We start from the raw sequence: 22,111 nt of genomic DNA, 5'->3' as shown, positions 1-22,111 counted from the left end.
CTACAGTTTCGTATTTTGCATAGGGTTAGGATTTTAAAGAAAATGAATTTCCCCTGCTTTCCTCACTGGTTATACTGGCTATTTAAAAAAGACCTTGTATATCTTAGGTATAATGCAAAGAACCTTTAATTCCCTTTATTTTGGTGTATGATTGATGGGTGTACTATGGGTTATAGAGTATACAGCTTGGCCTTACTTCAAATGTGCACCTTTCAAAAAAGTGCTAGCTCTACTTGGTCATTTTCACTTCCTGAACTTCAGAGGTAAATTGCATAAAAAAGAGCCGATGACTTTTTTTTACATTTTATATATTTGGTAATTCATTCATTGCACTTTCAGAAGCTGCTATTGTCTAGTCTGGCAAAATTCATTTTCCCTATTTTAATAGTTGCTATGTATATTGTACTTTAGACTAATTCAGACTGATTTTTTAACACAAGGGAGCAGTCATTTTAGTTAGCAGTGTGCTTAAATCATGTAAAATTTCCAAAAGTACAATATCCAAAAGAAATATCATCCACATTACATTAATGTAGCATAGAGGTATGCCAACATTCTCTCCACTGTGCATGTTTTAAATGCAAACGACTTCACCTTACATATGTCACTCTCTCAAAAGTACATATTATCTGGTGAGCGCCCCCATAAAGAAGATATAGGTATTATTTTTGTATGATTTAATTATGTTTATATGGCTGAAATATTTAAGTCGCAAGCATCAAAACAATCCTTTTGAATAATTCTCCTGCCTTTCCCCCCACAGAACAGTATTTATGAGTGTCAGAGTCTCTAACAAGTCCAGCCTCCACCCCCATGATAAAAAGTGAGCTATTTTAAGAATGCACATTACATTTTGTAAACATAGCAACCAATGTTATGCTGAATGACAGGAACATGAAACTAGCCAGAATTATTTCTGAGATATCAACAATGAATTTTACAATTAGAAAAGGGAGGTAACTCATCAGGTTCATAAAGGTCAAAGGTCAAAGTGTAAAATATTTGCCTATTGTTTAATATGGAAGAAGCGAATTCACTTTCTCTTCATTTATTTTTTTATCTCATTGCAAATAAATGAAAAGAAACATTTTCACCATATATTTCTGTCACTTATTGCAACAGTTTTAAATTTAAGTTGACTCTATTCCTATATTCCAAGACTTCTAATTTCCCCATAATTAAGGTCACTACTCACACAAACATACCTCATGGCAAATTATGTAAGCAAGAGCAAAATGATCATAATTAGCTCATTTTCATGCTTAACATCAATATGAATGTACCATTTTATTCAGAACATCATACATAATTATACGAAAATAAAAAAAATAATTGCAAACATTTTTATATTTGTTTTAAGGTGGCGCTCTACAGTTTCGTATGTTGCATAGGGTTAGGATTTTAAAGAAAAAGAATTTCCCCTGCTTTCCTCACTGGTTATACTGGCTATTTAAAAAAGATCTTGTATATCTTAGGTATAATGCAAAGAACCTTTAATTCTCTTTATTTTGGTGCATGATTGATGGGTGTACTATGGGTTATAGAGTATACAGCTTGGCCTTACTTCAAATGTGTACCTTTCAAAAAAGTGCTAGCTCAAAAAAGTGCTAGATCATTTTCACTTCCTGAACTTAAGAGGTAAATTGCATAAAAAAGAGCCGATAACTTTTTTTACATTTTATATATTTGGTAATTCATTCATTGCACTTTCAGAAGCTGCTATTGTCTAGTCTGGCAAAATTCATTTTCCCTATTTTAATAGCTGCTATGTATAGTGTACTTTAGACTAATTCAGACTGATTTTTTAACACAAGGGAGCAGTCATTTTAGTTAGCAGTGTGCTTAAATCGTGTAAAATTTCCAAAAGTACAATATCCAAAAGAAATATCATCCATATTACATTAATGTAGCATAGAGGTATGCCAACATTCTCTCCACTGTGCATGTTTTAAATGCAAACTACTTCACCTTACATACATCACTCTCTCAAAAGTACATATTATCTGGTGAGCGCCCCCAAGGGATTATTGTCAAACAGGCACAGGAAGTTGTAGAACCCTACATGGCACTGAACAAGTATTAAATTCAACACACAATCAAAAGGACTGTCAAGATGAGAACAAAATAGGGCTACCTTTACAAGCCAAGGGATTATCAGGCAATGTGAACTAGCAGAAATAATTGGGAATTTTAATTCCAACTTAAGGAAAAGGAAGACAAATTAAATCAAAACTTTAATTGTATTAAACAGTGTTTATAAAGAAAAACACAAACAGTAATACAAATACAGGTTATTCGGACTTTCACAAAATCGGAAGTAATATATTTGCTAGTAAACAGCTATGGTAAATAGCATTAACAGACTCTTTACTTTGCAGTGCATATTATTTAATGTATCAGTAATATTTTTAAATCATTAAAATTAAAAAAACTGAAGATAAAAGTATTGTGTGTAAACAGTGTGTGTGATTTGGATTTTTAACGTAGCTTTAACTATTTTTCAGTCATATCGCTATGATGTACTACAGTGTGACAGTTGATAGTGATGTCGAGCACTGGGGCATCTTGCTGCAGACATGTAGCATGATGTCCCACCCAGTCACATTATCCTTACATCAGGCCAACCAGTCCTAACACTAACCTTTTAATGCTGAGCACCAAGCGAGACAGCTGTTTGTACCATTTTTGTAAGTCTTTGGTATGACTCAGCTGGGGATCGAACCCACAACCTCCCGCATCCGAGGTGAATGCTATAACCACTAGGCCACTGATAAAAACAGTGCATACCATATATATGCATTTGTGAATGGGAATAATAGCATGAAAACTGACATTATTTTTATGTACTGCAAACGTCAACTTTTCACATTACCCTAAATTTATCAAATTTTTGAGTATGTCACTCTTATAAGATCACCCCTCCTCTGCATCAATAGAAATTTCAGAAGAAAAAGAAATTGTCAATTTACAAGTAAGTACAGTAAATACAAAGTCTGGGCATAATTTATTGATGTGCAAGACACTTTGATCATAAGCTCAATGAATTAAACATATGTAATAAAAATTATCACTGTTTCCAAACTTATTCACAGATCTGCACCATTATCATTCTGTCTCAATTACATACTCCAAAAAGTGATTTAGTAAATTTTCCATGTCGATATGACTAACCCTTCAAAAGAGTAATGATAGGAATTTTTGTGATTGTCACAAAGGTTGACATTTCTGAAGTCAGATCTGCACAATTTTTATTTAGTCCAACTATATACTGTACAAATATTTTAGTGACAATTCCAAGTCGATATGACCATCTGTTCTGGGGGTAAAGTATTTTCAAGATGGCACTGTTGGCCATTTTGTAGGCTAGATCAAGTTCATTTAAATGCAGGACCAACTATACATTACAAAAGTGTCTGTGAAAACTCCATGTTGATAAAACTATGTCTTCAGGAAAGAAATTATACTATGATTTTCAAGATGACTGCCTGGAATGTTTTGGTGAGGTCAGAATGGCACAATTTTCATTTTTGAAACCTGAATACTACAAGAAAGTGTTTGCGGGGAAAGCTGCATATCATTGCAACCATTTGTTAAGGAGGAGGAGCAATAACAAAATTTTCAAGATTGACTCACTGGTTGCCATGGTGGAGATCACAATGGCACTATTTTAATTTAGGACTAATTAAATATACTTCCCGTAGAAACCATATTTTGATGGGACCATCCATTTAAAATTGTAGCAATAACGACTTTCAATCAGTACAACATACCATCAATTACATATATTTGTGGGGGGAAAAAACCATGTCAATATGATCATCTATTCTGGAGTAGTCCTAGCAAGATTTTCAAGTCAACCACTTCATGTTGACAGGCTGGCACCAGTTTCATTTAAGACCAACTACTAAATCAGAAAGTCATCAGTGAAAACCCCATGTCAAAATGACTATATGTTCACTGTAGCAATGACAAGATTTTAAGGAGATCACAGACCAACAACATAAGAAGTCTTTTAGTAAAAACATTGTTTCATCCATCTTTTTGGATTATGCAGCAATAATCAGATTTTCAAGATAGCCGCCATAGCCACCATAATGGATGCCATTTTCATTCAGTGCCAACTAGACCATGGGATGAAGTTGAGAGCAAAGTTTTGTGACTTTACTATCAGTAGCTAGGATTACAGATACCATGTAGATAATGGATGACGATTCATCTCTTAAATTCTTCTAGTCTCTGACAATAAGAAATAAGTGATCTTCTGGTCTTTGATAATAAGAAATAAGACGAATTTTGGTCTTTGACAATAAGATACAAGACTTCTTCTGGTCTCTAACAATACAAAATATGAATTCCAATGAAATGAATCTAGTAAGAGTCATAACCAAAATCTAAGTCTACGTCATATTTGGTTAAAATGGTTTAGGATAAATGACAGTGAGTTCAAGTCATGTTTACAGTATTCTTTATGTAGCAGAGGAAACAATACAAGAGAAACAAGAAACAGTTTAAAAATCTACAAAATTTTAATCACTATTTGCATATTTTATTTCCATTGTAAATGTAAGGTGTGATATTAAAGCAATTATTCATAAAATACAAATTAAACCACCTGGATTTAGGTGTTACTAAATATCTTGTACAGGTGACATAAATGACATTAACACCCACAAGTTAAACTTTGTGATTTAATATGTGTATCTAGACAGCAGAAGTTGTGACTAGAGAATATAAATGCATATCAAAGAACATATCACAGATCTTAATGTTATCTAAATAGAATAGGTACACCAAATATTAACAGTTTACAACGACAAGAATTCATTGGAATGCTTTATCTCACCAGCTCCATAATTCCAAAACACCAGCAAGATCACTAAAGCAATATGTAGATCAATGTCATAATTATAAATACAAGTCTTCAAAATGAACGTATTTACCTATGTCACAGAAATGGAGATTAATACAGATTAATACTTAGCATGAAAGTTAGGTCATGGTCCAACACTTTTGCAGAGGGAACAAAGAACTCTGGATGAACAGATCCATGAAGTTTCATGGCTGCACATGCAACAGTGTCACAGAAATGGACCTGAATACAATTTGTTTTTATATCTAATCACTGGAGCATGACAAGATAACTTCAACCTACTTTTGCCCATGGTGAGTGGTCCTTCTAAAGATTAATGCAACAAGTTTCATGATTGTATAAGCAATAAAAACACTGCATTTACAAATGCAAAACCTTTACTTCTCAATGAAGCATGAACAAAATGTCACTATGACCTAGTTGTGCTGGAAAGTGAAAAATCTGATGAATGGATCCATCAACTTTCATAGCTGCACATCCAACAGAGCAAAAAAAAAGAGCCAAATGCAAAGACTCAACCAATGAAGTGTGAAAAAAGTATGTCCTTGTAACTTATTCTTACTGTGAGAACAACTACCTGAGAAAGACAAATGCATGCATGAAACTTAATGACTGTAAATACAGCAATGTTACAGAGTTAAATACAAAACCTAAACCATGAATCCAATGCCAACAACAATGAAGACAACACCATCAGAAATATGATAATACATATGTCTTGCCTTGGCTAAAGAGGTGAAACAATGCAACACCATCACATATTTAAATGACATTTGTAAAATAAATAAATAAAAGATAGCCAAAGTACTTCCTGCATTGCTTGTAATGAGTATTACAACTGAAGATTACTCAAAAAAGGTGTTCTGGATTAACAAGGCATTCACAGTAATACTGTGTAGAAGGGACTTCATCTTGAATGTTCAAGACTAATCTTTTCCATCCATTCTAGGTACCGTTTTGCAAGGTGTCTTTGATACAAATTTGATGACTTCAACTCCTTTTTAGTTACACTATCTACTTCTTTAACTTTTAATACATCATGGTCATTTTCAAGTCGAGTCTTTTTTGAAAGTTTTGTGGATTCAACAGGCTTTTCTGGGTGGTCTCCTCTGTCTTTCATGTCAATGAAAGACACTGTTCCATCTTCTGGGCTAAATATTTGGTAATTGATGTGGAAGACGAATTTTCTGAAACAAAAAGAAAATTTTCCTATGGTTAGGTATTTCTCTACAAGAAAGCAAATTTGAAAGTAAACTATGTTTCTCCGAGAATACTTACCCAATCACACTATGTTAGGAATATTAGCCTGCTACTTTGCGAATTCAGCCCTACAAAAAGACAAATATTGTCTTTTTCTAGTGCAATTAACAAAGGGCAATAGCTCTTGTTCATTACCTCCCCTTGGCACATCCAGGTGTTGCTAGTATTGGTGGGGTGGTTGGGAGGGTTTTCAAGTAATGTGATTGGATAAGTATTCTCAGTGAAACATAATTTACTTAAAAATTTGCTTTCTACTCTGAATACATTCCCCAATCACATTACAATACGCAAATAAATAACAGGAGGAGGGGATGCTGAGCATCCAATCTCTACCTAGGGTATCCTTCAGGGAAGAATAGCTGGCTTTCCCAAGCAAACGATAACCTGTTCTCCTAATTACATAAGTTACACAGCCTGGGGTCACTTGACCTGTGACCCTAACATATAGTTAAGAAGATGAATACAGAAATAATCTTACCTACAAAATTTAACTGGCAAATCCAGTAGAGCTAACAGGCTGTCTTGATTAATTTAGTTGGGTCTGGTGGCCATCTGTGTTGCTGCCACTGAACCAACGAGATTCAAGGTCCCCTGAGACATTAATCTGAGATGAAGACTTGAGAAGGTTGACTCTGCATGCAAGCCAACAGCTTCTATTACATCTTGGATCCAAATTTTGCACTGGAATGCAAGGCTCACAGAGATGGCTTGAAGCATCTGAGTAGTAATCTTCATAAGGAAACTCTGGTGAGACATCAGAGTACATTAAGCACACAACCCACTTTAGCCACTGAGTATGAGCTCGAGGGGTTATATCATGTGTTCTGGCTCACACTGGAAGGAAGAGGTGTTTGCGCATGCATCTATGTGTGTTTCAAGTAGTGCTTCAGAGCAGGATCAGGACCTTGCATGGCTGCTGTTCTCAAACCATGGAAGAGACTGAGCAAGTGATGACTTTTTGGTTACCAACAGGTGGTAACCTACTTTGGGCTACAAAGCCTAGTTGTGTAAATAGAACAACTGAACCCTCCAATTTGAAATGAAGAGAGGTTGGGTCGACATAAAGTGCATGTAGCTCTCCTACCTAGCATGAGGAAGCTAAAGCTATCAAGAAGAATGACTTGTGCAATAGTGTCTTTAGCAAAATGTGGGCTAGAGGTTTGAATGGCTTAGAATCAAGCCATGTTAAAGCCCAGGATTGGTTCCATTTGGAAACAGAATGAGGGATTTTGGTTGACTGAGACCAAAAAGGTCTAAGAGATCAGATAGGTCTTTATCATGCCCAAAATCAAGATGCTGGAATGTGTCCAATATATTGGGGGCAGTAGCCTTTGACAGTGATTGGGGACATCTATTTCTCCTCAAAAGCCAGAGGAAAAAGTCAGCCAGTTGAATTAGATGAATCTCATAAAGAGAGGACAGCCTTTACAGTGGGTCCATTCGGGTTCTACAAGTCTGAGATACTGCCCATGGGGTTCTGCAATGCACCAGCCATGTACCAGAGATTGATGGAAGAGTGCCTTAGAAATATGCATCTGACCATCTGCATGATCTATCTAGATGATATCATCATTTTCGGTGAAACCTATGAAGGGCATTAAAAAAATCTGGAGGTCTTAACACGGCTCAGGGAGTGTGGCTTGAAGTTATCTCCGAAGAAGTGCCAATTCTTCATGGAAAGGGTCATATAGGTCAGCCATGTTGTATCAGAGGCAGGTGTTGAAGCAGAACCACCCACGATTGACAAGATCATTATCTGGCCAGCTCCACACAGCCCAGAGGAAGTGAGGCAATTCTTTGGATTTGATGGTTACTACCGCAAATTTGTGAAGAACCTTTTGAAGATATCCAGACCATTATCAGAATAAATGCCAAGCACTTGGAATAAAACAGGTAAGCGTCAGAAGAAAATTCAACAAAGACCATGGAAGTGGGGACCAGAACAGGAGAAAGCCTTCAACAGCTGAAAGATGCCCTCTCTTCACCACCTATTCTTGGCTATGTTGACAATGGGCAACCTACTGAGCTGCACAATGATGCCAGTCAACACTGCCTTGGTGCAGTTCTGTATCAGATTCAAGTTGGCATCAAGCGAGTAATCAGCTTTGCCAGCAGAGGCTTAATAAAAAGTGAGTTGAAATTATTCAGCGCATCGACTGAAATGCCTAGCATTAAAGTGAGCAATCACTCAGAAATTGCTGAGCTTGAGGGGTACTGAACAAGGACCTGGAGGATATGACAGACTTATTCAAGAAATGGCATATACAGCCAAGCACAATAAAGAGTCTCCTGCATCTTCCACCTTAACAATGCAAATGTAAATTGAGAGCTTTGCATCCTCCTCAATGGGCAACAACAAAAGAACATCCCAACACCAACATACCTTGGTATGACTCTGGACATCACTGACATTCTACAACCAACTGAAGAAAAATGCAGTAAAACTTAGCACTCAAAATAACCTACTCCACAAACTGGCTGGCTCAACCTGAGGCGCTAGCGCTCAGACACTCAAGACATCAGCACTGACCCTCTCTTATTCGACAGCCAAGTATTTCACTCCTGTCTTGGCTCGATCATCCCACACTAAGTTAAATGATGTCCAGCTCAACACAACAATGCGCATAATCTCTGGAACACCATGTCCTGCTCCTTTACCATGGCTGCCAGTACTCAGCCAAATATTCGCAATGAAATCCAAGTCCTGTTAGAGACAGACTTGATGAGCTTTATGATTCTGATCATGCAAACATGATTTCATCAAACCAGTTTCCAGTTTGTTAAAAATTCCATTTTCCAGATGGACAAAATTCAGGGATGGATGGTGGTTTGATATTTCCCAGTTCATTAGAAAGCTGGTATGATCTAGTGATCTGAAAGAGAGGTGATCGTTCCTGCCCTGGGGTAGAATAGAACTTACCAAATTTTCTGGAGGATGTCTTCCAGGTATGCTACCTCATTGTAGATGATGTTGATTGGAACAGGATAACAATGTAATCCATAATCTCAGTAAAAGCCCAAGGCCTGATGCTGAGACCAAGGTGAGAACTTTTAATGATTAAACTGTTGTGGTAAGCAAATTATAGAAAATGTTTGTGACATGGGGTGGATAAGGATGTGAAAATATGCATCAATCAGATCGAGACTGATACTTGTCCCATCTAACAGAGAGGTGGATTGAACTCGCCATATTCATCTTGAATTGGTTGAGGCGACTCGAGTCAATAGTGGGTCTCAACTTGCTGTTTGGTTTCCGAAAAAGAAAACAGCCTTGAATAAAACCCCAGGGGACTGTGGTCTTTGTACAAGTTCCACCACCTGTTGTTTTTTTTGGGGTTAATGAGCAACCATATATCTCCTGTTGTAGAAAGCCTCCTTCTCCTGATATGACAGTGCATCTGTGAAGAGGGGACAGGAGAGGGGAGGGGATTACCGATGAAGGAGGTTCGAAGCCCTTCCAAATGATCTGGATAACCCTTTCCCCTACATTCGGAGGAAATACGGAGATCCAGTGATCTCAGAATTTGGTTTCTTACCACCTCTGTATGATTGCTTCCTAGGGATCAATATTGGTGCACATGTAACAGAGAAGATCCCCTGTCCTTAGGCCATTTAACATCCCATCGCTCTGGTGGAAGATGATTGGTTCCAAATGCCCATGTGGGTTAAGTGGCAAGGTGCCAGATTCAACAATTAAGAAGGTGCAATGACATCCTGAACCAGCTCTGACGGTCATGGAGCAATTTGTTCACCCTAAACATACATAAAGACACTTTAAAAAAATATATGCCAGGGTACTCTAATTACTCAAAGTGTTCATATGAAAATGGTACAAAATTCAAAACTGAATCTATGGGTGACTACTCTACATTAAAAGTGCCTTTCCTAAGTACCAAGTACATTTTAGTGGAACAGCCCTAATATGTATTGAGAATTACTTCAGTGGAAGAATTTAAAAACTGTCAAATTCTCAAATAATGATTATTTTCTATGTCTACAAACAAAGAACATTTTCTACCATAGCCTCTGTTTCTTTTTTTGTATGTTATCAATATATGATACCACATGTGTTCATTAGTAACTGCTATTGGTTAAAATTATTAGTCTTAAAGCTGACTTTATTTTCAAAAATTATTACTGTCACATGTGTCACTAACAATTAATTAGTTTGTCGTTAAATTGTAATTTTAAGTGGTTTACTTAATCAAAACTGGTTTCAAATCTCATCTAAGGACAAGTGCTATAAATGATAACTAAACACAAGAATGTTTCCTGTTATGATGGGCTTTCGTTATTAACTAAAGACTGATTTCAATAATTTACAACAACAACTATGACAAATTAAGTACTAAAATAAAATTTACATAGAAAGAACATCAAAGTCAAGTTACCACTTGATGCAGAGCAGTATGTAAATTTTCGCACCAGTATATGCTAATATGTAGTTGATCAACATGAATGCATGCTGTACCTAGGCAATTTTTCTTAGGAATACTCTATATATGGGCACACGTGGACGAATATCCAAGAAATTAAAAAGATAGTATTTTTTCATGGTTATGCACACTTGCAGAGATGCTGTCAGAAGAAAGCAAGTGTGAAAATAATGCAATTATAACAAATTTGCACATTTGGAAAGCAGTAATGCATGAGAAGTTCCACAAATTAGTTAAAAATCATGCATATAAAACTGCACTCTCTGCAGTGTTTAATTTTTATTTAACTATTAAGATAAACAAATGTAAATCTGTAAGGATACATATTTGATCAAAATAATACCTCAGTACATTCAAAAGTGTGCATGTGAAAACATTAGCCAATTTCTGAAAGAAGTTTAAGTCGGTCAAGTATGGCTGTGTGGGAAATTGTTGATTATTTTCAACTTTAAGTCAGCAGTGGCACAAATGTGTGAAGTGACTGGCAGAATGAAGTATATGAAGGATAAATCAGAGCTTCTTGCTAAATAGAGAATGATTATTTTAAAATGATGTTAGATGCTAGGTTAGATGAACTGTTGAGTCACTAAATCCCATGCATTTTGAAGCACAGATATCCACGAAATGATACCTGTAAACTGGAAAATTCTACAAAACAACCATAAAAAAACAGTTTCCCAAAATGCTGAAGCTGGCTAAGATAGCAAACCATGAAAAACCATGAAAGAAGGTTCTCACCACTGAACACTGTTCATTACATAGATAAGGAACAGATTCAACTCTGAAACAGTCAAAAAATTAATGCTTATATAACTGGAGCGTGAATCTTTTCAGGAGTTTGATTTCAGCATAGCTGTCACGGAATGGTGTAAATGTTGTTAATTAAATACATGTACTTGGGTTTCATTTCTTTTCTCTGTACAACGATACCCGAGGGTGATTATAATATGGTCTATGTATTTCGAAATCGTGAGTACGATTCATCCTGTGCCACACGTGCAAGGTGCCTTTGATAAAGAATAACGAAAATTCTAAAGGTATAAATACGTTACTACATGTAAAGGACCTTTACAATACTAATGGTTTTGTCAGCAAGCGGCCTGCTTAAAGGATTCGCACAACTCCAGCTGTAGGGGTAGGTAATTTTTGGGTTTTAAGTGATAACTAGTGTATTACCATATTTGCCTTTGCATGTTTGTTATAGTTTTCTTTACATACCATAATGCGTGCATTTTTTATTCTTGTTGCGATGTAGATTTATATTGGTAATGTAAAGCTACATTTTTTAAAAGAATTGTTTACTATTGTCTTATCAAGCAGGGTTAGGTTTACTATTGAACCTCTGTTTTGTAATTGCCATTATAATATAATCTTTTTAACTTACCATGTATAACGTCCTTACGTTATGTCTGTATCAAGTTTAGTACACTGTATCGGGTATATTTTCAGCTGAGTGAGTGAGTGTTTTGATGGTAGGAATATCCGGGGTGTCCGGTGTTGTCAGAGGGTAGAAACGTCCGTGTGTCCGGAGCGTTTAAGGTGCCGGAGCGTCTAATGTCTAGCGTCCGGAGTGTCCAGAGGGACTAAGGTGACCCAGCTGTAGAGCCGTCAAAGGACCAGGGGGTCCGGAGGGTTTAATATTTCAAGTGTCCGGAGGGTCTAATGTTTCAAGTGATCATAGTATTCCGAGGGTCCGGAGTCTATATTGGTTGTGAAATTGATTCTTCGGAGATGTGGAGCGGATATGGTGCACGGGTGACGGAGTGCATCTCCACACAAGTATTTTTAGCTGTATGGTAATTTTGGGTTAGTAAGACCCAGTGTATTATTCAGGACTGGAAGGATAGATTGTATATCCGTTCTTGTTTAGTGACATAATTTCGCTACCTGAGCGAATACATTTTTTTCTATTATGTGTAAACGCTTACATTGTTTACTATTTGAGTGAACTATATTCATCTTTCCATTATTGAATCATTTGCGAAATCATTTATCCTGTATTTTAGGGTTACTGAACTAATTTATTTGTATATTTTTTAAATCTTTGAAACTGTGCGGTTTTTTTTATGTTAAATAGATCCAATATTTGGATTATAAATACGCACACATCTTCATAATCCACTACTCATATAAATCGCCACATTAAACCATATATGTGTCGTCAAAACGTGTTCTGTTGTTAATCCGAGATATCCCACCCGGTTATCTTGTTACAATAGCCCTAACAGACTGGAACTGGAAGAAAGAGAACTGGAAATTCAGGTGTTGAGTAATTAATGAATTATGGCAATTCCCACCCCCTTCTTTTTAACCTTACTCTTTCCTTGTTTTGGTGACAAGGGGGAAGATCACTCCTTTAGATACAATCCTCGCAGTATCTTTGCATTTGTGTTTATATATATATATATATATATATATATATATATATATGAAACTAGCAAGGCCACTGATAATTACGGCCATCAGTGTTACTACTGTACAGGTGAAGGTATGAAACTGACACCTGCTACAGCTGGGGTTTACAGTGTTAGGGTTTCTCCTATCTATTTGTTTCATGTGTCAACTTGCAGGATCAATGCTAGAAAGTCAGTAAGGGGTGCTATAAGACCCACTATGGCTGCAATAAAATTTATGATTGAGTTCTACTAGATTGAGCAGGAATTCACTAGGCTCAGTGGATATCCACCTCTCATAGTGGACATCCACTAGACACTTAACCCCTTGCCTGATGTGACCACAACCACTGCAGCGAGTGGGCAATCCAATATCCACAATGCATGTATTGTAGCTTTCTGCTTACTAAACTGGTGAGATGGAAAAATTCTAAATCTGAGTAAAACGTTAGGCATAGAGTAAGATTACATCAAAAGTTTTAGTCACACACACTAACTGATGTAGAGGATATATGGCTTTGAAAATCTTTATAACACATATTGTTGATAATAATGTTACCTCCAGAAAAGTGATAACTATTACACACAATTTTTTAAATATCCACGTTTATAAGCATGTTTAACCTATTATGGAGTAATCATTATATCAATATATTTTATGTAAAGAAAATGTAAGAACGGATTTTGACCAGACCAATTGCTTTATTCAAAGAAAATGTAAGAAAATATGATGAAAGTTTGAAAAGCCCCACTAATACTTTTATATAGAGAAAATGTATGATGAACTTTATACTAGGACCATTATCACTTTCATGCTGATAGAATGTAAGAAGAACATTTGACTAGGCCCATTATCACTTTTATGTAGAGAAAATGGAAGAACAAAAGGCACGACTCACTTCAATTTAATCCACAGGGCCTTAATCAGCAAAGCGTATATTGGGAAATAAAGTTAGGAGAACAGGCATACTGGAGCTATATTGCCTCTAAACGATGCTATGAAATTCTGGAAATCAAACTCATTCAAATTCTAATCAGTATGAAGCAGCAAGATAATTTTAGTTGAAACCCAACATTTCTTAGTAAAGTTGTGCCATAAACTTCAAAGTCAGTATGATGGGCAATCAGGGGGCATAACTCCTGTAAGTTATATCATAAAATACTTGTAATGAAACTCATCTAGATCTCATAAGTGTAAAGCCACAAACAAAATTTGGCTGAAATCCAACAAAATCTAGTTAAGGTTTGCTGCAGAAATTAAATCAAAAGGATGATTAATTGGGGAGGGGATGGCTGCTGTCAATCACTAGAAGAAGGCTGGAAATAGCAGTCTTATAAATCTGCATTCAATTGGCTTCAAATCCTACAAATCCTAGTCAAGGTATCTTGCAGAATCCAATTTTTAAAGTCAAATTTGTTTCTTTGATAATACTTACCAGATCACAGTACATCAGATGTACATCCACTACATGGCAAATCAAGCTAAATAAATAAAGATAATCACCTGGTCTTGTGGCTTGTTTTAGCAACAAAAGTGCTCAAAGGTCACCTGCTTTCATTGGCAGAAGCTGAAGAAGAATGATCTCTGTTTATATTGAAGGACTAGTACCAAATTCCATCAATCAGCAGTTTCTCCTGGGGTGGAAGTCTACCATGGATGTGACTACTAAGAAGGCTTTGGGAGGGTGTGTCTCCTATTCCAGGGCAACTGTGTGTCCTCACCACAACATTATGAAAAATATGTCATGTGCATGTCATCATTTTCTGCATAAAGGTTGAATGGGAGAGATGTCAAGCCGATACTAATACATTTCTTAGAGGAAGGTTCATTCACCTGGCATGCCTCATTGCTCAAAGGAAATGATGGTTGGGTCACTTCAATTGATGCATGGAAAGGTAAGTCTTTTCTTGACATAGCTGAATTGAAGAAAGATGTTGGAACCTGTGAGCATTATTGATGCAATGAGCTGGCTGTGGGAAATGGTGCATGAAGCTGAGGGTATATCCATGCTTGCACACTGTGCATATCACAGAAGGTCTGGGACAGTTACTGGGTGTCCAGTTATAATAAATGGTACTGGGTTGTGACATGGCTCGGTCAGGTGATGGACACATCTCCTCTTGGTTAGTGATATCGTCATGGATTTGGTACTGGATAGTGTGGGATGGTTCACAGAATCCAGTGCCATTTATACTCTGCAACTGGGGAAGAACCAGAGTTGCAACTGGTGTGACTGGGTGTTGAGCACTATATATGTCTCAGAGCTGGGACTGCATATATTATTATAGTATCCAGTCCCAGAAATCAATGGTCAAGACTGCTAGTTTAAAAGCTGAAATGGCTGTGGTCTAGGTCTAGCTGCCATTTGGTGCCAAAGCCTGGTACTGGCAATCCAGGGAATGAACACCATAGCCCAGGGGTGTAAAACATATACTGCCAACTGACACAATTTGTGTAACCCATGGCCCGTGTCCTTACATTACCCATAAGTAAATATGCTTCTAGTATAGAAAGACAACTTTTGCAGTGGTGCCTGCTTAGTTCCAATCAAGGTTGATTCTGGCCCATGTAAACATTTGAGTTGTGCCACAGCCAGTACCAGAGTTTGGTCATAACAATAGCATCATCATGAGTGGTCCAGGTGGCCACAATTCCAGGTCAGCACTGGTCCAAGACATTGTGCAAAGACAATATGTCCCGGTTGTGGCAGCAAGGTATGTAGATGAGAAAAAGCCTGTGAAGTCAGAGATTATCAAATTTTCTTCTAAATGGGTGATATTTACATCTCTAATGAATATGTACTGTAAATCATTAATATGACTCCTTTTTGCATGTATATTATTTTAGCACACACTGATGCATAATTTCTTAAACAAACAATGATTCAGCCATTTTGTGCATATCCCCTTACTTAGGCCTTAGCCTACTGATAATATACAGTAAAGAAGGATACATGTTTTAAACTAGGGTACATGTTTTAAACAAGGGTACATGTTTTAAACTAGGGTACATGTTTTATGTTTGCCAGATGCTGTAGTATCTCTTTTGCACATCCATACATTTCTTTCAAAGAACATGGAAAACTTTAGGTAAAAGCTGTAACTACATCTCTGAAGAAATGTAATGTCTGTATTTTTTGTAGAATGGTTGATTTCAGATATTTGTGGTACATAATACACTGACTGCCCCTGAAAACAAAATGACTGTTTACAAAATGTTACTGCAACTATTGTCTGACTTAATCTCAACCAAAAGACATAATGAATGTCTTGTTAGCTAGTGGGGTAGCAGATGTACTCCTTATGCATAATGATTTGGTAATTTATTTGAATATTATAAGCAAACTGCTTTACAGACTGACAGATGGAAGGAGAGACATGATTACTACATGGCTCTACCTACTTTTCATCAAGCGGGGCCCTAATTAAAATCCTGTTTACTTCAGAAATGACAAGAAATTTAATTAAGAAAGAGCAACATGGTACCACATCCCTTCCCATTCACAACAGGATTTTGCAACATATGTATGTCACTTACTTATTGTCGTTCTATTTCCTTTACTAAATTCTATAAGTTTCCTCTGTTACCTGTGTGACCAGAGGGCCTCATGCCCTGGATAGGTGTGAATGAGATCCACAATGAATTGGTGTTCCTTCTGTAATAGATTCTGGTACAGCAGCTTAAATTGGTTGTGTAGACACTCAGCCTGCCGTTGTAATGAGCTCAACAAAAACTGTCTATAGTGAAAGCCACTGTGGTCTGACACATGTTTGCTAACCCATCCTTCTGTCTTCTGTAGTTCTCCTAGCAACAGCTGAAATTGACCAAGCTGGTACCAGTACATTAAAAATGAAGGATTTCTGAGATGATGAATATAAAATACCAAAGAATATTTAACTGTATTTATCACTCTAAATTATAAGACTGTGATAAAATCTAGACTTCACAAAACAGTACAATATGGTACAGAAAAATCCTTTTGGCTTGAATAAAGTTGGCTTCAACAACCTGGCTATCAAATGTTTTTTAAAAACCCTACAGAGCTTATATTTATTTTAACCTATTCATGATAAGGATGAATTTCAAGAGATGATAGGAACAGTTCATTAAGTGTTGAAGCTATAAAGAACCCACTGTACATAAGAATTTTCCTGGAAATGATGGAATAATTCTGTTTTATTCCAGTAGAATCATCTTTAATGGAATTGACAAAATAATTCAGTGGTTTATTCTAGTAGCATCATCTTTACATTTTCAGATTAAAAGGTCTTCTACAATTTAATATTTTCTTGACCTTGACTTTTGATTCTGCTGTTATGAAAATTGAGATAAAAATTTCTTGCACACTGAGATCTTGATTATAAGTTGGGAATTCATCAAGGTATTGTGTATTATGAGGTTGCAGAAATCTTTAGCTTCCACAGTAAAATTTGACAACTATTCTCTACAAAATTTGGTACCCTTATTAAGCTAGTTGTCCAGATGTGCCATTTTCTATTCACACTTCTTCCATTTCAATAATTATAATACTTTTAATGTTTTGTCTGTTTGTCCATCCATCCCTCAACTGATCATCCACACTTTCATTTCTAGGGTAAATCTCCTAAACCCTTTAAGATTTCTATCTCAGATCTGGCACAAATATTAGACTAGTGTCAAACATGTGCCTTCTGCTATTCAGGGTTCTTCATTTCAAAATTTTGAATGTCTACGTTTCATCTCTCCATCCTTTCATTAACCATAATTTTTTTCTCCAGAAATAAAGAAATCTGAACCTCCAGTCCAATAAATGTTTCATATAGATAACTTGAGCAGACTGAAAGTTATGCTCAGGAAATGAAAATGCTTATACATAGAAAGACAGATTATTGTTGTTGTTGTAGGGTTTAACGCCATTTTTCAGCACACAATAGGCTATACATGGCAGCCAGTATTAATGTTGGAGGAAAAACCAAGGAAATCCCTGCAAAGAACCACTGACCCTCGAGAAGCTACTGGCAAGCTTTCTCACCTACCCACATTGGCCGAATCCGAGACTCGAACCTGTGCAGACAGAGGGGAGATGGCAGTGATCCATAACGGAGAACACTTTATATCCTCACTATACTACATACCAGGAAGATAATGAAAGTTAGACTTGACTGCCCCCACTGGGTACACAGTCAGGACTAAGTGAGGATTCATTGCTACCCTTGGCAATACACTTACAATGAAAGCTTATGTAAAAGTGATGCCTGAGTATTCACATTTGTTACATATTCAAACCATGATATTATGCAAAAAAAAGTGAGGCTTGAATGTTCCCAGTGGGCACATGTTCAAGATAGAATGTTGAATGTGTACAAGTGAGTACTGGATACTTCTACCTGTATGCAACAGTTGTGACAGTGTTGTATCACCCATATTCTATGGCTCCAGGCATAGTAGTTACAGGCATATTTCTCAGCAGCCTTTTCACACAAACGCAGCTCTGCTTTCATTTGGGCTTGGTACTCACTCATGGGCTGAAGTTTCAGATCCTGGTGACCATTCTCCACCCCATGCTGTACAACAGGCATGCCACCAACAAATTCTAAACTGAGGTCTATTGCTTCCATGCTAGAATGAAATTGTACACATTATCATATATGTGTGCATATCTGAAAAACTTCAAGTGTTTTTTTTTCACTACTGCTCAGTAAAAAGTTCAGTAATCACTGCATTGAATTCCTAATGCTAAAAGTGACAAGATAAATTTGGCATAAACCTGGGTTTTCAATAGATGCATACCCTCGTGTTTTTAATGTATGGAAATTAAATATGACCAATTTTTGAGGTGTGGAATTTTGACTTGTGCATCTTTTGGATGCACACAGATTTGCAATCGAGCATCAGTCTTAATTACCCTTGATTTGCTGCTTAGTTTCTTTCTAAGCGTATGCTGTCCATAAAAAATTTACTGTAGGAGGCACTGATTGACATCTGTCCGACAACAGTTTACACCTTGCCGGCCAATAATATCACATCAATGGAAGATATATATGAACTAGGCAGAGATAACTGTTCACTGATGATAGGTCAGGCTTAGGTACAACTGAATTAGGTTGGAATGTTTTAAGTTTGAAATTTATGACAGAGGAAGAGGAAACACTTATGACATAAATGGACTGCCTTTTGATCAATTAGTATTGGTATGTTTGGACATCAAGTTATAATCAACTGGTCAGAACTTGGCATATTATGGGGCTCTCGAGGCCGGTTTTCAAAGTAAGTGGACCAAGCTGACAACTTTAATTGTTTTATTGGCAATTTGCTTTATTTGGCAGGAAGTTTAAAAATTTGGAATCATCTATGACTTCACTTACATCTGTTGTTTTTATTTATCCTTCTGATAATTGCATTTGTGCTATTCTTCATAACGCATTATTTTCCTTGCATTTATTCTGCTTTTCATCCATTTTTTGCTTCACTTAAGTCATAAAAAAAAACCATTTCTGGGTCTATACAATTGGTGCCACCAGTATGTTATTGTAAGACTGAGTTAACTATAAAATCAAACAGTTCACAATGTGAATATGGTACCATTAATCCACACAATTATGTATCAACCCCACTATGACTTGGTATCAATTTTAAATAGCATTTTTATCCTTTAATTTTTAATACCATTACAAATATTTATAAAGTATTTCTTGTAACTGGCAAAAATAGATACAATCACATGCTTTTAGTCATTAATAATTATCTTTAATTTCATGAAGTAGTCTTTATACTGAAGCTGGTAGGACAGACCAACTTTATCCAACATCGTTTTATACTGACAACAGTAAGGCTGCAAAAGTTACCAAAATTGCACACATACACAGTATTAAATAAATAAAATAATGCCATTTAACTGAACTGATCTGAAACTCAACCTCTGCCCAGATCTACAAGTTAAGCTTACAGCCAACATATTTATATGCAATCCCATGAAAATATGTGTGCCTTACATTATATACCTCATACTGCAGCTGCTTCATTTGCTGTACAACTTAATCATGATATTGTTTCACAATGATATATAAATATATATGTACCTGATGAAATTTCAACAAAAAAATCAAAATGCAGTTGGACCTACAACCTGGACATGCACATATGAAGCTTTTGCAGGATCTACAATGTCTATGAAAATGTGAGATGTCTCACAAGCTTGAAACAGTGTTTCTTTACAATAAAATTTTACTCATTAATGGTTCAAGTAACGAATATGTAGAAAGCAATTTTTGTACTGGGAATCATCCCATTAGAAAAGTACATTGATGAGTTACCTGACAAGGCCCTGCTCGTAAGAACAGGTGCTCCCATTGCTAGCTGTGCTGTCATGGCTGGATGACAAGAAACTGTCCAGAAACTTGCCAAGTACCCATTTCCTGGTGGAGGAGAAATATGGTTAATTGGTTAATTATTGCAGTCTAACTCTAAGAACTGCTTGGTATGGCTCAGTTTTTTTAGGTATTCAGAAAGAAAACTGGAAGTCTCTGTCCCCTAAAATTCACAAAACACAGACTTCAACAAGTTTAATGAACCTGGTTGGAGGGGGAAGGGAAATTAACAAATATTCTTAATTTGTAAACATATAAAAAATCTTGCTATTGATAATAAAAATAGCACTTTTTTACATCCTTTAATTAAATTAGATAATACACATGCCTCTTCCTTATAATAATTGTATTATGGCTCAGTAAAAGTTTCAAGTATCACCCATGCCCTTTTACTTGTATCAACAAATGTCATAATGTAATCCACTATAGTGATACATGATCAGCTAACCTTTTGACACAACAAAAATTGGCTGCTGATACTCCAGACTTCTCTCACACAGTGCTTGTCTCTCACACTATATCACTGACCCACTTCCTGTGAAGTCATATTCACGACACATACATACATTTAGCATAGTTCCTTGAACTCAGATATCAACATCAAACTTTAGGATTATATTGGCCCTCTTGGATATAGGAAGTTACTAAAGCATGAAAGTGGAAATGAATAATACTGCTATAGAAAAACAAGTAGAGGGAACAACAAGAAGATGGAACATACACAATCATTTTAAATGACAAGACTGATGGAAGACAAGTATAAACAAAGAATGAAAGGAATGACAGAACATACACATACACTCAAAAGGAAAAACAAAACAGACACATCCAGCCAGTGGTTACTATTGAATCAATGGATTCATTATTAATCTCTTGGTGTTTGCTTTAATAATTGTGCTTGTCACAACTGAAAGTGAATTTTATGGAATATTATTTGTGAATAGAATTTTACAGATATTATGTTCTTACTGGCACAGTACAGAAGCTGTCTTAACTTCGATGTTTTAGCTGACAATAACAGACTCTATTATATGTGAACAATTCAGTGTAAATGCAGTTTAATTTATTTCTCTGATAAGACTGGGCTATGTATCAACAGTTTTTTTCTTCACTCCTCGAATACAAGCATTGTGACTTTCAAATGGACTCAAAAGGAAAGCAAGTAATGTTTTGTTTGAATTCTACGATATTTCTCATGTCCACTAAATATTTCCTCATTTGTTGCATAAGTGTGCCTTATGTTTACTTGCCCTCTATATGAATTATCTTGTCCAGCTGTTGGCATCCCACTCAAAGTTTCTCTGCCTATTATATCAATAACATAGCTAGTAAAGTGTAGGCTTCAGTACCTACATTTCCTATTGTTATAGAAAGCTCTCTAGTGTCAACACATTGTATTTCACTGGGTGTCATCTATAGTGTAAGCTTAATCATCCCACTTTAGTTCCAGTTTTGACTATAACTTACACAATTTTAACAGGCAGGCACATAACCAATTCATACCTGACCTTTTAAGTTCTGATTTTCTTTTCAGCTGAAATATTTTAGTGTCTATTTTCTCAATTAAATTTTGTTCAATTAATATAATGGATATAATATAGTGTAATTGTGGTATAAATAAGAGCAAGAAATTCTTCCAGTGTCAAGTCTCTGCTTTGAATATTATATTGTTTATCCGTATTATAATTGTGGTATACTATGGAACGTACTGCTGTATGTTCTGAAAAACCATGGTTATATTGCAGCAGAACAAAACTGTTCATGGTACCCAGCTCTGCCATTTCATTTCATACCAACTAGATATC

The 22,111-nt window shown here is 36.1% G+C and overlaps 1 protein-coding gene across 2 annotated transcripts in view; it reads right to left on the bottom strand.

Annotated features, from left to right (window-relative positions):
- Positions 1 to 2,992: 2,992 nt before the first annotated feature.
- The window catches only part of LOC149800948 (protein prenyltransferase alpha subunit repeat-containing protein 1-like), a 40,943-nt gene continuing 21,824 nt past the window's right edge, over positions 2,993 to 22,111 (bottom strand). For both annotated transcript variants that reach the window (XM_089955023.1, XM_089955024.1), the window contains exons 5-8: positions 20,253 to 20,354; positions 18,327 to 18,558; positions 16,548 to 16,774; positions 2,993 to 6,057 (exon numbers count right to left, since the gene is read on the bottom strand). In XM_089955023.1, coding sequence (XP_089811149.1) covers positions 5,778 to 6,057; positions 16,548 to 16,774; positions 18,327 to 18,558; positions 20,253 to 20,354 — 841 coding nt within the window. In that variant the 3' untranslated portion in view covers positions 2,993 to 5,777. The remainder of the gene's footprint in view (positions 6,058 to 16,547; positions 16,775 to 18,326; positions 18,559 to 20,252; positions 20,355 to 22,111) is intronic.

Source organism: Sinohyriopsis cumingii, chromosome 4 (assembly GCF_028554795.1).
Source record: "Sinohyriopsis cumingii isolate HCF-2022 chromosome 4, ASM2855479v2, whole genome shotgun sequence".
In the NCBI taxonomy this organism is placed as follows: domain Eukaryota; kingdom Metazoa; phylum Mollusca; class Bivalvia; order Unionida; family Unionidae; genus Sinohyriopsis; species Sinohyriopsis cumingii.
This window is presented reverse-complemented; position numbering and strand designations above follow the sequence as displayed.